This window comes from Elaeis guineensis, chromosome 6, assembly GCF_000442705.2.
Source record: "Elaeis guineensis isolate ETL-2024a chromosome 6, EG11, whole genome shotgun sequence".
In the NCBI taxonomy this organism is placed as follows: Eukaryota; Viridiplantae; Streptophyta; class Magnoliopsida; order Arecales; family Arecaceae; genus Elaeis; species Elaeis guineensis.
In genome coordinates, this window is record NC_025998.2 from 87,532,453 (window position 1) to 87,547,127 (window position 14,675).

Genomic DNA, 14,675 nt, shown 5'->3' on the forward strand with positions numbered 1-14,675 from the left:
CCTGCTTGCGACCAAATGATACAACTGTCACAAAAATAATAATTGTATCGAGTATAGGTCATTGTATGCCATATTAGTTGGTTGTCCTCTTAATCAAGATATGTGATGACACGGATATGGCATACGGATGATATGTAGGAGTATATTTCACTGAGCGTAATCACTTTTGGAGCACTCTGCTATCAAGGGTTGCTCTGATGGGATATGGGTATATGTGTCTCTCGGATCTGAGGTTGTCTCAGTGATTTACAAGCAACTCACTGTGCTTTGGTGTCGAACTATCCAAATTTTTAATTTGATGATGGAAGATTTCTGGGTAATCAAGTACTTGTGAAGTCTGAATGTGAGTCAAGATAGGATTGACTGCTCCAAGTAAAATTGGAGATGATGCATCATTGTATTTCAATTCAGTAAAACTTTGATCAAAGTAGTCCTAGTGAGAAGTCATAAGATTTTTGAGATTGAGATACAATGTAGACAACTTTTTTTGGGTTGATAATTTAACCCAAAGTCATCCTTAAGTATCAAGTGTCAAAAGGATGAATTATACAGTAACTATATCCACATAGATTTTAGAATGTTTCTAGGCATACATTCGGCCTATCCGGATGTCGGATCCCATTGCTAGATGGTTACATCAATTAGTACAAAAATTATTCCTATGCTACTGGCTTAGGTTTGAACCTATGGGGTCACACACATAAAAGTACCTATCTGATCAAATAGCTGATCAATGATTATGAATCGTTGAAGGGTTTAATTATCAATTTGATTGATGATTAATTTTTTGCAAAGATTGTAATAAATAATTTACTAATGATTGATGAATTAGAGGAATAATTAATTAACAATATGATTGTTAATTTGCTCAATTTGATTGAGCAATGAAGATTGGATTAGATCTAATTGAATTGGATTCAATTAGATTGGATTTGGATTAATTGGATGTAGCCCTATTGAATAACAGGACTTATTCCAATTGATCTTAGGAATGCATGAATTTAAAATTATTTTATAAATAGGCTTGGATTGGTTCTATCCCTATTGGATAATAGGCTTTGATTTGATCAACTACCATTTGAAAATAGGCTTAATTGGATCAAGCCCTATTATTAAAAAAACTTCTCTGATATCCATTAAGAATCAATTTTTGAATCAATGAGGTTTTAATCTAACTAATTTTTAATTAGATTGAGATCTAATTGGGCTAGGATTTAATAAGTTAGTTTGTTATAATTAATTTTTAAATTGGTTAGGATTTGATCCAATAATTAGTTAAAATTTGATCAAGATCTTGAATCCTATTTGAGAATAGGACTAAACCCAAAATAAAGTCACCCCATGTGATAATTAATTCTCCACGTCCCATTTTTTATCATGAGAAACTCCACACCCTATGAAGAAGCACCGCCTCCCATGAAAAAGGAGGCACCCCATCTTCTCTTTATGGTCGCCCAAAACAAGGAGGGGGGCGTCCAAGAGTTGGACGCCCCAAGATCCCTCTTGCAACATCCACTATCTCCTCTTCTTCTTGATATATTTTTTTGATTTTTTCTTACTGATTTTTAGTTATTAAAGAGAGTTTTTGCTACTGGTTATACAACAAAAAATTGGAGAAAAAAAAATTTTTCTAAAGGAAAGAAAGATTAAGGAAGAAGAAAGGTCTTCTTTCTTGCGTGCAGCTTTGAAGAAGAATGAGTTTTTCTTTCAAATTTTTTTTTTATTTTTTTTAAGATAAAAAGTAGATTAGATTTGATTTTTAACATATAGATTTAGAGAAAAAATATCAAAAAAAATCTGGTTTGGGTTTGGAGCTTCTTAAAGTTTTAGATCAAGGAAGAAGATGGAACTTCTTTCTTGTGCGCAGCCTTGAAGAAGAAGGAGTTCTTCTTTTAGATTTTTTTATTTTTTTTAAGATAAAAATTAGATTTTATCTAATTTTTAACATAAAAATTTGAAGAAAAAATATCAAAAAAATCTGGTTGGGCATTTGGGGCTTCCTTGAGTTTTAGATCAAGAAGAAAAAGGGAGAAGAAGAGAGAAGAACGGTTCTTCTCTTGGATCCCTCTTTTGAATTTTTCTAGATCTTAAGATTTTATATAATTTTTAGCATAAAAAATTAAATTAGATCTGATTTTCATCATAGAAAATCAGAGAAGAAAAGTTCTTCTTAAGGGCATGAAAGGAAGAGAGAAATGTTATCTCTTGTACATAGAAAATTGAGAAGAAAAGATTTTTCTCTTGATCTCTATTATAGAGATCAGATGTATGGATCTCGAAAGAAAAGGAGAAGGTCTTTTTATTCTTCAATTCTATCATGTTTCTCTCAAATCAACCAATGGATGGTGTCTTCGCAAACTAGCACTCCCGAAGAGATCGATCAGCACCAGGACTTCGTGTGGATACCCATAGAGGTTGGACACATGTGCGGCTGTCAAGCATCATGAAAAACTATCTATCATAGATTTTAGATGCAGTGATCTGCTATCCGTGCTCAGGTATGAAGTTTTATATTCAATCAATATGTAGATATGATCTAAATATAGATTAGATATGTTCTGTACTTACTGAATTTTAGATTTCAGATGTACATACATGCATATTAGTTCATATCATAGATCTTGTATGGTGATTTAGATTTGATCTATGCGTGCATTATAGATTAGATTGTTTAATCTATATATGTTCCACTATAAAATTTTGAAAATGCATGCACATCACCCACCACGCTTTCCTGCACGAACACGTGTGCGGCTCCAGCATCTATGAATCTGTGATCATCAGAAGCGGTGAATATCTATTTACGCCAAGATAATGAGATCTGATCTCCTAGTTATCTCTAAATTTCAGATGGTATATATGTGTTTTCTCCTGGGCTTGGGTAGAATTAGATTTGATCTTTTGCATGTGGGGTTAAAAAGTTTAACCCATTTTATTTTTTGTTGCAGTTTTCAAAAGTTTAGAAATCTACACATGCTACCTATCCAATTTTCTAACATTTTGATCAAGTGAGGGTGTCCTCATTGGGCCACATGCATCTATGTGTGCTAGCTCCAATAGCTCCTTTGTTCTTCAAGTTTTGCCAGAAGAAAATGACTGTCAATGTTGCTTGCCGAGAAGACAACCTTCACATGCATCATCTTTCTCTAATATGCTGGGTAGATCTCTCATCATATTTTTTTTGATGTGGTAACTTAAGCCCATGGAAGTTGAATAGCCAAATCTCCAGTGCCATAACCATGAGTCTTCAACTTGTGCCTTCACAGCAATTTCTTTTGTATGCAGCCATTGAATTTAACAATTTCTATTTTCCTCCATTTTTATTTGGGCTATCTCTTTCTTATTCTTCATATCATATATAGTGCAAGAATCTCCCTCGAAATGCAAGGAATACCCATTTTGCATCATTTGGCCAACACTTAGAAGATGGTGCTTCAAGCTAGGAATAAGTAAGATATCTCTGATGAATATTGTTCCTTCATTTGTCTTGACCATAATTGTGCCTTTGCCTGTTGCCTTCACTACTACTCTATTCCCCATTTTGACTTATGATTTGACTGATGTATTGATGTTGCAAAAGATACTTCCATCTCCAACTATATGATTACTGCAGCCACTATCAATATACACCTGTTCTTCTTTTCTTTAGAAGCAACATGGTATGCATAGAATAGATGCTTGTCTGGCTCCTTTTCTTCAGAGAAGTTGGATTGGTGGTTTTTTTGTATCGACAATCCTTTTCAATATATCCAAATCTCTGATAGTTTCGACACTATGGCTTCCGATGATGCTAGCAATCCTTCTCAAGATAATTTATCTTTGTACATATGCTGCATGGTGGGTATTTGCCATTCTTCCTTTTGAATTTTCTTTACTTTGAGATTTTTTTCCTTTAGAATTTTGTTGATATTTCCTTTCACCATCTCTTGAATTTTGAGATCTTAAGTTGAGCTTAGATTGAAAGGCATTTTTCTAGTGAAATTTCATTGCGCCTACTCAGCCTTTGCTCACGTGCTTGTAGAGTGCCTATCAATTCTATAATTGACATAGCTGGCATATCTTTTGATTCTTCTATAGCCGCTATGATTGGGTCATATTTTTTTTTGTAAGGCTCACTAATATTTTTTGTATGACCTTCTGATCAGAAATATCTTCCCCGTAGGCTCTCATTTGATTAATTAATTCAATCGATCTTGAGCAATATTCTTTAACTATCTCAGAATCTTTCATTTTAATATTCTCCATCTCTCTTCTTAGAGATTGAAGTTTAATGGTGCGTACCTTAGTATTGCCTTGAAACTACTCCTACAGAATATCCTAAGCCTTCTTTGCAGTTGTAGCTCTCATGGTTCTTGAAAAAATTGTCTTATCAATCGTACACTAGATGATGCATGAGGCACTTACATCCTTCTATTGATTTTCTTCTAATTTATTTGTTTGAACTTGAGAAAGAGTAGTACCTTCTTCAGAAACCATGTATCCTTCTTTAACAATCTCCCATAGATTTTGAGACTTGAAATAAGTCTTCATCATAATGCTCCAATAGTCATAATCTTCTTCACAAAAAATAGGGACATTTTGGTTGGTTTGATCCAAAATTGGCTATGGTTGATAGGATGGTTTATTTTGAGAGACTTAGTTGAGGTTGGTGTGCCCTACGCCCAATGATGATCAGTTTAGAGCTTTGATTATTGTGCAAGATTCCAGCGTACATTCAGTGAAATTCAGAAAGAGATTGATAGTCGAAGAAGACTCAGTGAGACTCTGGAAGATGATGGTAGCCAAAAGATTCGGTGAGACTCTGGTTGGGATTGGTAGCTGAAGGAAGGCTGATGTATTGAGAACAATTGAGAGAGTCGACAAGAAGGGTCGCTGGTGCTTGGTTGATAAGATTAAATGGATCAACTATCCAGTCTGCTGGTTGAGGGTGATTTAGCTTGATGCGGGTCAACTCAGGTGTAAAGCCTCTGTGCCTAGTGGATAAAGGCTAATCAACCCCACCTCCCAATGGATATTGGCCTTTTGGAAGTTGGTTAGGGACTACAGTCCTAACGGTTGGTATCAGAGCGAGATTGCAGGTTCGAAATCTAGCTTATTTGAAAAATAGGTGGGTTAGTGAGTGGGTGATAGTTCAAGTATTTAGGAAATGGTGGAAGAGTATAGGATAGTTCCGAGGTTATAGTAGGAAGATGGAGGAAAGGTTTTTGGACAGTAGTGATGAAAGAGATTTTATATAAAGGAAAGGCTTCTTTGATTGGAGCACTTGCTCTCCAACAACACTAGACAAAGCTTTTTGTGTTTTGGCTTAACTTACAAATGGTACCCCATTAGGATATTTGTAGCTAAGGCTCTACCTCCTCACTTTCTCTAGAATCTTCCATCTAGAATACTCTTGTCTAGGTAACTCTACATTCTGACTTTTCTATAGTATTCTTATCTAGATTTCTCACAAACTCCTAGACAAAGAAAAATATAGAACATGTTATTGTTCTACACATAATAATATTTCTAGAATACTCTATAAGTGTCTTTTTCTTCCATATTTTCTTTAGAACTTTCTTGAAAGTGCATCACTCTTTAATAGTATTATCGTGTAAGCCTAGGAGTGGCTTAAAAGAGTGGTTCTGGTTGATTTTTGCTGAGGAAATCAATTGTATTTTGATTATAAGTTCAGAAAAATAATCAAGCTTTAATCTAGGGAAGATTGTAGTGGAATTTTTAAAAGTTGCTTAGGGAGTGGATATAGATGCTTGGTTTGATGTTGAACCACTATAAAACTTATGTTTATTTATGCTTTAGCTATTATCTTCTTTGCTTTCATTTGTATCTTCATAACTTAATTATAATACATTGCTCTCACTTCACTGTTATTTCACATAGTTAAATTCTGTGCACATTAGCCTTTAAATTTTTGAAAATCAATTCATCTCTCCTTTTGGGTTGTCTATCTGGACAATAATCTCTTTTGCACGAGCAAGATCTTCCTTCTTTTTTGCAACATCTACTATTTACTAAAGTCTTGAAAATTTGTCTAAAATTTTAGAAGTAAATTCAGTCTTATATCTGTATCCACAAGGGTCAAGTCACTCAAAGTACCAATATTACTAATCAATTTACCAAGCAATTAACTAAAAAATCATATTAGTTCTCTCATCTTTCTGGTAAAATACGGAAATCAATAAAAAATCAAAAAACTTATATCATATTTGGAGCAACTTCGAAACTGTCTTTCAAAATTTTTTTATCATCCATAATATTCGAACTATAGATCATTTCCCACAATAGTAAGAAGTTATTTGCTACTGCTATTGTTTGAAGAAGATAATAATGATGACATGTTTTACAATATTTGTATTAGGTGATTTGGTTTTTAAAAATTTCAAAAATATCAAAACTAAAAATGATTTGAAAAAGGGATAATAACTGATATAGGTCTTCTTCCTCTTCTCCTTTGGATTGGTTAAAAAAAGAGTTTGGATTTGAAAATGGGCTAGCCAAATCATGATGAAGGCTTCAACAGAGAGGGAAAATCCTCGATTTGAAGAACTACATGTTTGATTGAGCGATTTAGGGAAGAACAAGGGAACATAATCACGGCAAAAAAAAAATCTCGAAACTATTTTACAGCACAAGTGGGTAATGTAGTTAGATGGAGTCTAATGAATTTAATTTCAGATGGGTTGAGTGCTACTTTTCAAACCATATGTGGCTTAATGAAATCGGATTTAATCTCAGGTGGGTAAATTGCAATTAACTCAAACAAAAAGCTATTTTTGGCGTTTGGGAATACTAGATTTAGAGTGGAGTTTCTATGTGCACGGTTAAGCACAGTGCACCCCGGGAGAGTTAGTCTCTACGCATGCATTTGGAAACAAGGGCCCAACTCATAAACTGATAAATGAGTTTTCTTATCTGAAGCCAAATTATTTAGGGCAAAGATGTTCATGGGGGCTTAGAGTATGGAAGCAATGTGTGAAATCAAATCAGAAATCTAAACCTAGCATTATGAGGTTTCCTTTTGCTACATAGCTTAAATGAGAGATGGGAGGTCAGGCATCGCAAAAATGTGCATGTTGTTTGTTGTGTTTGGTGTAACATAACATCTACCTCTATGTGCACCTTACTCCAGTCTTTTCAAGGGGCGATCTTGGAGATGAACCACATGGCTTTGGCTTTTGATACTGGTTCGCATACGTATCGATCGACACGCTAAGTGTGTGATGTATGACCCATGTGCATGGGCATTCATGCAGAGGAGAGTTCTTGCAGTGAGTACGATGATAATGATGCTAGTTGGACTCTCTTCGGATATCCTAACATCAGCACTATTTTTTTTTTTTTCTTTGGTTGTTGTTTTATTGAATCATAAGTTGGGAGGCAAATCCAACAAATTGAAGGCTTTCATGCGAAGAATTCCTTCGCAACTTGGTGAGTGGATTGGCTAAAAGGTAGGAGGGGAGGATTAGGGCCCACCTCCCAATTTTAAAACAACCTCTTACCAAGGCACACGGGAAAATTTATATTTGCCTTTCCAAAGTCAGTTATACACTGACACCAAGATAGGGCATGTGCAACTAAATTTTAAAATTAAAAAAAAAATAATACTTAACAATCATAACGGCCTCTGGATCTCGCTTGAGCAGCGAAATTAATTAACAATAAATTTTTTTTTTGGTTAAAAAAAAAAAAAAAAAAAAGCTTGGAAGAGCTAGAGATCCGCGATATAGATTATTGAAGATAAGTTATGAAAGCAGACAAAATATTTTCCATGAAAATAGTTCGAAGATTCCTTATATATTTCCCAAGGACTTAATGGCAAGTAAATTATTGTTTTTGTTACTATTGTCCTTGTTTCAGGAGTCACGCGTGCTTTTCTTATTCAACACGTTCCTGGATCCATGTGGACTGATGTGGCTCAAGTTCAGAAACCGTCAGATTAAATATTTATATTGATTTAATTGCAACAAATATATATAATAATTTAGTAGGTTTCCTAAGCCCTCTCCACCCACCACCAAACTTTATAGTTTTTAAGTATAGTTAGTTTAACATACACTAGATGACTAACCCCTCTTCATTTAGTACGTCACTTTTTTCTGCTCTGCTTCAGTTGAGGACTAAAATTTATCTTGCTACCACCTATAGAAGGATGGGGCTCACTTCCCTCCTCGGCCTCTGGTTTTCTTCTAATAATATCTGGTGTCCGTGTTTCTGAGTCTCCTCCTTTTTGTGTTCTAAGGAAGTGTTCTTGACGCAACATGAATGCGTTGGCTGCAACTAGTCGGAATTTCAAGCAGGCTGCAAAGCTTCTGGGTTTGGACTCCAAGCTGGAAAAGAGTTTGCTCATCCCATTCCGAGAAATCAAGGTCGAGGTCTTAAAACCCTTACCCTTCTTTTACGTTTTTTTTTTTTTTTTTTGAATTATCGTTGCTTGATTTCTTTTGAAGATCCCCGCTCTCGAATTTCATACCTGTTTCCAAGTTTAATGTTTCGAATTAGGCCTGATCAGATTTGCCACACTAAGACAGAATGGTCGCTGAAGTTTTTGGTCGGAAAAAAAAAAAAAAAATCTAAGAGAGTTGTGAAGTGGAGGGTCTTATAACATTTTTGAGAGTTTTTCATGTTCAAAATGTTCCCAATTTAGAATTCTGTTCCTTCCACATCATTCAACATGATGGCGTACGCTGGATCAATTTCCGTCATCGCGTGAAGACTTTTGTTAATTTTTCAATCTTAAATTTATGTTTTAGGCTCTTGGCTAAACTTTTGTCTTGATGTTTCTCTAAACTTTTGAACCAGAGTAATTTTTGATGGACCACTTTTAGTGCGAAAATATAAATTGGCTTCTTGAATGATTTGCACTCATCAATGGGGCCAGTCTTTGATAAGTAAATCTGTACCGTTTGTTACATTTTGCTGGTACAAGATTGCATTATTATTATTTTTATTTTTTTCAATAGAGTGTACAAGATTGCTTTATCAATTTATGATTCTATCACTGTTGTATTCAGCATGCAGTAAAGTAATACAAAGTGCTTCTATTGCCTTTCCCTGTAATAGAATCTGAATTATATTTTAACTGCAGGTTGAATGCACGATCCCAAAAGATGATGGCACTTTGGCATCATTTGTGGGATTTAGGGTGCAACATGACAATGCCAGAGGCCCAATGAAGGGTGGAATCAGATACCACCACGAGGTGGGCTAAATTCGATTCTTTTCCCTTTTTTATCTGTTGAAGTATCTTTATTATCTGATAAACTGTTTGTTTGTGTAGCTTTGCCTGATTTGTCTCTATGGATATTATCGTGCACCATGACAAAATAGTGTTTTAATTAGTATGCTAGATGTAATGTTGGTTACTTATGAACAATTATTTTGGGAAAAATTTAGATCAAGTGCTTTTACGTCTACAACAGCTGCAAGCATATTTTTCAAGAGAACCTTTTAAATATTTTTCTTCTCATGTTTTTACTTATTTCAAGAATAATAAAAAAAATAAGCCAATGAAACAGGTCTTGATTCCAAATACTTCATGCAAGGCAAAATGTTTTCCTTGCTGTAATCTTAGCTGACAAGCATTTAGTATTTATGATTTTGTTATGTTTTATTCCAATGCATATTTCATCTTCTTTTGTTTCATAAATTAATTATTGGCTTCTGTTAGCAGTAAGATATAAACAATTTCCTTGGTAATCCTTACTGTTTGGATGGGTAACCCAAATAACAATAACACTTAACCATAACAAATTCAGGATAATATGCATACTACAAACTTAAGCAATTCATTGATTGAGTATTTAATGGACATTGTGTTAATTGTGCTTCCAATATATCCTTTTTCCTGTTACAGGCCTTTCTAGCATTCTTTTATTGTCACCTGCAATCTTTACTTTTTCCTCCTATATGATAAAAATAGTTCAATTGTTGCTCTCTCTCTTTTTGCATATTATCCAAGAAACCTTACCCTATTTGGAGATGTAGTTTTTCCATTCCCTTATAATCAAGGCCATACAACATATCAACTATACTATTATCTTTTTATAGGTTCTTCAAATTCTTTTTACTCTTTCCCATTTACTGTCAAGCACTTCTTTCTCTTTCTCATAATGGTAGTAGCACTGCAAATCCTTTCATGGAAATCTTGGAGGATAACCTAGGAAGCACAAATACTTCAACAGACCATCATCCGTTACACATTAGAAACGGATATAGTCCTGATATGCCTCCAATGTAGCAAAGAAGTATCCTGAATTTTGTTATGATTAACATATGATTTATATACTCTTGTATATGTCTGGATACTTCTCGGATACTCCTAGGATGCATCCAGATACGTCTAAATGAAAATTCAATAAATATCTAACAATAAAACAAAGAAAATCTAATAAACATATGTAAGTACCAACGTTATCCTGGAAATATAAATGCAGCAAGCAGCAACATGACTAAAACAAATGCAGCAAGCTAATGAGAATTTATTAGCAAAATATATGAATAAGGATAACAACAGAAATATTCAATGAGTCAGCAACAAAATTAACAAAAATAAAAATGCTCGAATTAAATAAAGACAAATGCAGTAAGCTAGCAACTAATTGCAAAAAAAAAAAAAAATCCCCATATCATAACATAGTTATGTATGAAAGGTATTATGCTATCTCCAAAAGAATGAGATTAGGGTACAATTCCCCAACTTTGCCATGTTCTCTACCCATATGTGATACACATGGATGATAGGATGACAAATACTATAATTAAAAGTACAAAAAAGGGGTTCTAATGTCTCTTAAAAGTAACTGCAAGCATACGGTGTGCAATGTAGCATGTTCGGCGAGTACGGATCGATCTCACAAGGAACTAGATGTTTGAATCGTATTCAAATTCTTGCTCAGACGAGCTTTAATAGAGAGGAGGAGAATTTGTCGGATTATGTTGGATTACTAACTAATAAAGCAGTAAAATAATTAATTGTAAAGATAAATAATCTAAAAGATCTAGGACCTTTGAATCCACTAGACGAATGATTTAAAATGCCTTTCTATGGTTTCTTTTATGATGTCTCTTGATTAAAGTGTAAAACATGAACAAGCATGAACCATGAAGAGACTTAACTCAACTACGATCCATCAGCATTTCGCTTTCATCCTAAATAAGAGATTCTCCTTTCAACTACTTCTCTTATATTACCCAAATATGGGTTATGAAGGGGCTCAAACCCAACTATAATCCATCAAAATTTTTCACAAAGAAGAAGAAGAAAGGATTTTAAAAGTTTGTGAGCCTTCTACCTATTATCCCCTCTTGCACGGAATCAAGCATGGATTATGAAGGGATTCTGACCCAACTATAGCCCATCAATTCTCTTGGCAAGAAAGATGAAGGGAGAAAAACTCTAAAAATTAAAAGTTCGTAAAGAAATTCAATGAAGAAGGCTTCTAATCATGGTCTAGCTTCATTGCAAACCCTAAGAGGATTGCTTAGTTGGACATAAATTGATTTGAAGTAAACATAAAATAGAATTATGCTAATTGTAGGAATTTAAAATTACAGGAATTAAAGGATTGCAGAAAAATAAATGCAAGAATTTAAACCACCCTAGTGCTGAAATAAAAAATTGCATAAATTAAATTAAAGAGAGAAAATCTAATTTTATTGCAGGAATAAAATTTTTGGTACAAAAATTATTAACTCCTAAGTCGTTAACAGGACATGGAGTTGGAACAAAAATTAAAACAAAAAAATAAAAGAAGAAAGGAAGAATCTAAACTAGAATCTCTTCCTATAGCCTTTTGATTCTCGTACCTTTTTTTGGCTGACTCTCCTTTTCATATGTTGGAAGGGTGGAAGAAAGTGAGAATAAAGCTAAAGAATTAAAAAAGTGGGTATTCTCGTCTATCACATGGGCCCCTACAAAAGGTATGGTGTGGAGAGAGATCTCCTCAATAGAAAGATATAGGATTTTATTTATAGATGTAGGTAGGAAGGAATTTTTTATTTTTTTAGATGTGGGACTAAACAAAGGATGCATCCTAAGAGAATGGATGGATGAAATGAAGTGGTAAGGAGGCTTGGATGGATGAGATGAAAGGAGAGGATGGGGTTTCTCTTTTAAAAAATACTTCCAAATATTTTCTCCGCGCAGCCACATTCCTTCGTGTGAACTCTCGATCCCTCGCTCGCATCCGCTTCTGTGCCACACCCATGCCTGACGTCGCACTCACTTCCACGTGCACCACACCATCAGCTCACCGAACTGCTTTGAACCGCGTTGAAACCCCTGTCATGCCCGCTATAAAACATGCCCAAAATCCCAACTTGCTCCTATCTTAGCCCATCTCACATGAAGACCTGGGTGTGGTCTAGCTAATGATTTCTCCAAAACAAAGCTATGGGCCTGCTTCAACTCCTTTCCTCATGAACTCCCCACGTGGCTTCCAAACTCTCTCATGTGTCCCTCTTGTCTTTGGTGGGTGGCATTTGGGCCATAGCTTACTTGGGCCCAAATCTTCTAGTTGTTTTCTTTAGGCTTGAATCCAATTCAGACTAGTCTTCAAAGGTGCATGAGTTGTGGGCTGCCTTCAAAAGCGAGAGGTTTCAAGTTTGTGACTTCATCCGTTTCTATTTGCGTAATTGGTTCTCCTGACAAGTTTTCTGGAAAAAAAAAAGAAGTATCAAATTCTAAATAAATAGGGATTTATTATTAAAGATTTTAATACTTCTTATATCATAATATTACATTTATCAAGTTCTAGTCATGGTAAAGATGAAATGAAAGGAAAAAGCCAAAAGAAAACAAATTTTTTAAGGAAGAAGAGGAAAAGGAAAACAATAAAAATGAAAAGTGGACCTTAGTTAAGGCATGTGAGAGAAAAAGGGGATAGCTATAACTTTATTATTGAGGGTTGAGACGGATCCAAGTTTACAATCCACTTGAACCAAGCTTGAAAGTCCATTGGCATATTGTCAAGTATACCAGAAGTACCTTGATATACAAGGATTCAAATCTTGTGGACAAAGCCATCCAACTTTTTCGTGGAATGGATATGCTATGTTTCGACACCTAGGATGGTGGATCTCCCACCTTGTCCAGGTCACTGCTTTATCCTAGTTCTTCCAAAACTCTAGATAGTGGGATGCCCTACCATGCCATCGAGACTTAAATCCTTGTATAAAAAAAAAATATTTATGTACTATTGCATTTTGACTGTATTGTGTCTTTTTTTTTAAAGATTTGTTGTATCAGCATATCCATATCATTGTATTTGTATCCCATATCCATATCAATGCATCCTAGAGGATAACCATGCTGAGTGGGGAAACACCACCATGCCCCATAGCAATAGGGTGCAACCACCAAGCTATAGCTGCCTTTTGAACCATCCTCATAGATCAAGGCTACCTCTTCGCTTGGGCTCAAAATGGATTGAATCCAAATAAGATATTAGTGTATTAATATTTCTATCCTTTTCTATATAGTGAATGTGAATGTAGATCTGGATGCCAAAATTTATGTTCATATTTGTTTTAAATATCAAAGCTATGGATATAAATGTGGATATAAATAAGTATCAACTTTTTTAGTAGGGTATTGTTCATTTTTTTACTAGCTCAAATGAAACACACAGGTATTTCAATTTTTTTTCCTATTTTTCTAAGTCAAACGAATGATTGTTGATCCACCTAATCACATGAGTCTTCTAGTCTCATCTAAGTTGCTAAATGTGGGTTAAATAGCTGACTATGAGGGATACAATCCCTTTGATGTATCATTGTGTTTAACTAGCCAATTGATCTAAGAGCTTAAGCTGATAGTGAATGAGTCAATCAAGGTTCGCTGTCTCGATACTGGACCCCATACCATTACCATTCTATTACAATATCGGTACGCAATTTGGTATGGTACGAGACAATGTACTGAGTGTCAGTACGGTACATGACAGCATACTAGTGTGAGATCAGTATGGTACATCCCGTATCAGGCAGTACGGGTTGGTATGGCAAACCATCAATCAATAATGTAGATCAAGCTTAATAGCTACCCACGTATGGCCTAGACCATACACATGGAGGGATAATTGATCAAGACAAATCATAATCATAATAACAAATATCCGAAGATAATTATATAAATAACCATACTGGAGGGGATTCAAACTTATGACCTCTAGCAAGCCTAAGCTCTAATACCATGTTAACCAAGGTTTGTTGAATTAGTATCAGGGCTTGTACCAACTGCAGGTTTGTACCATACCAAGAGCTTTGAACGTTAGGGCTTCGATGAACAAATGGCAACATATTATAACCCAAACATCACAAACTGATGAGTTGAACCATGCTGGAAATCGATTGGTCCAGCTCGGTACGTCTTGAATCAGCCAATTTAGCACAGTTCAACATTCCTTGATGTTAAGTAGTTGACCTTAAAAGCTTATGCTGAAAGGAAATGATTCAACAATTGTTGCCCAGCTATGCAACCCAAGAGGGGGGGTGAATTGGGTTTCTAAAAAATTTAAGCCCAACAGATAACTTATGAAGAACAAAACAATGGCTTTAAATCAATATTAATTAACTAAAGTAGTATTGCAAGGATATAATAAAGAAATAAGATAAAGCAATAAAGCATACCACAAACACAAGGATTTATAGTGGTTCGGTGCTAACCTTGCACCTAC

At 34.9% G+C, this 14,675-nt stretch overlaps 1 protein-coding gene across 5 annotated transcripts in view; it reads left to right on the forward strand.

Annotated features, from left to right (window-relative positions):
* Window positions 1-8,081: 8,081 nt before the first annotated feature.
* The window catches only part of LOC105034975 (glutamate dehydrogenase 1, mitochondrial), a 68,087-nt gene continuing 61,493 nt past the window's right edge, over window positions 8,082-14,675 (forward strand). For 3 of the 5 annotated variants that reach the window (XR_012142146.1, XM_073259555.1, XM_010910342.4), the window contains exons 1-2: window positions 8,082-8,366; window positions 9,086-9,199. Coding sequence is in view for 3 of the 5 variants with exons in the window: in XM_073259555.1 (XP_073115656.1) it covers window positions 8,259-8,366; window positions 9,086-9,199 (222 nt within the window). In the remaining 2 variants the exon portion in view is untranslated. The remainder of the gene's footprint in view (window positions 8,367-9,085; window positions 9,200-14,675) is intronic. The other 2 variants (XR_830269.4, XM_010910343.4) reach the window with 2 other exon arrangements.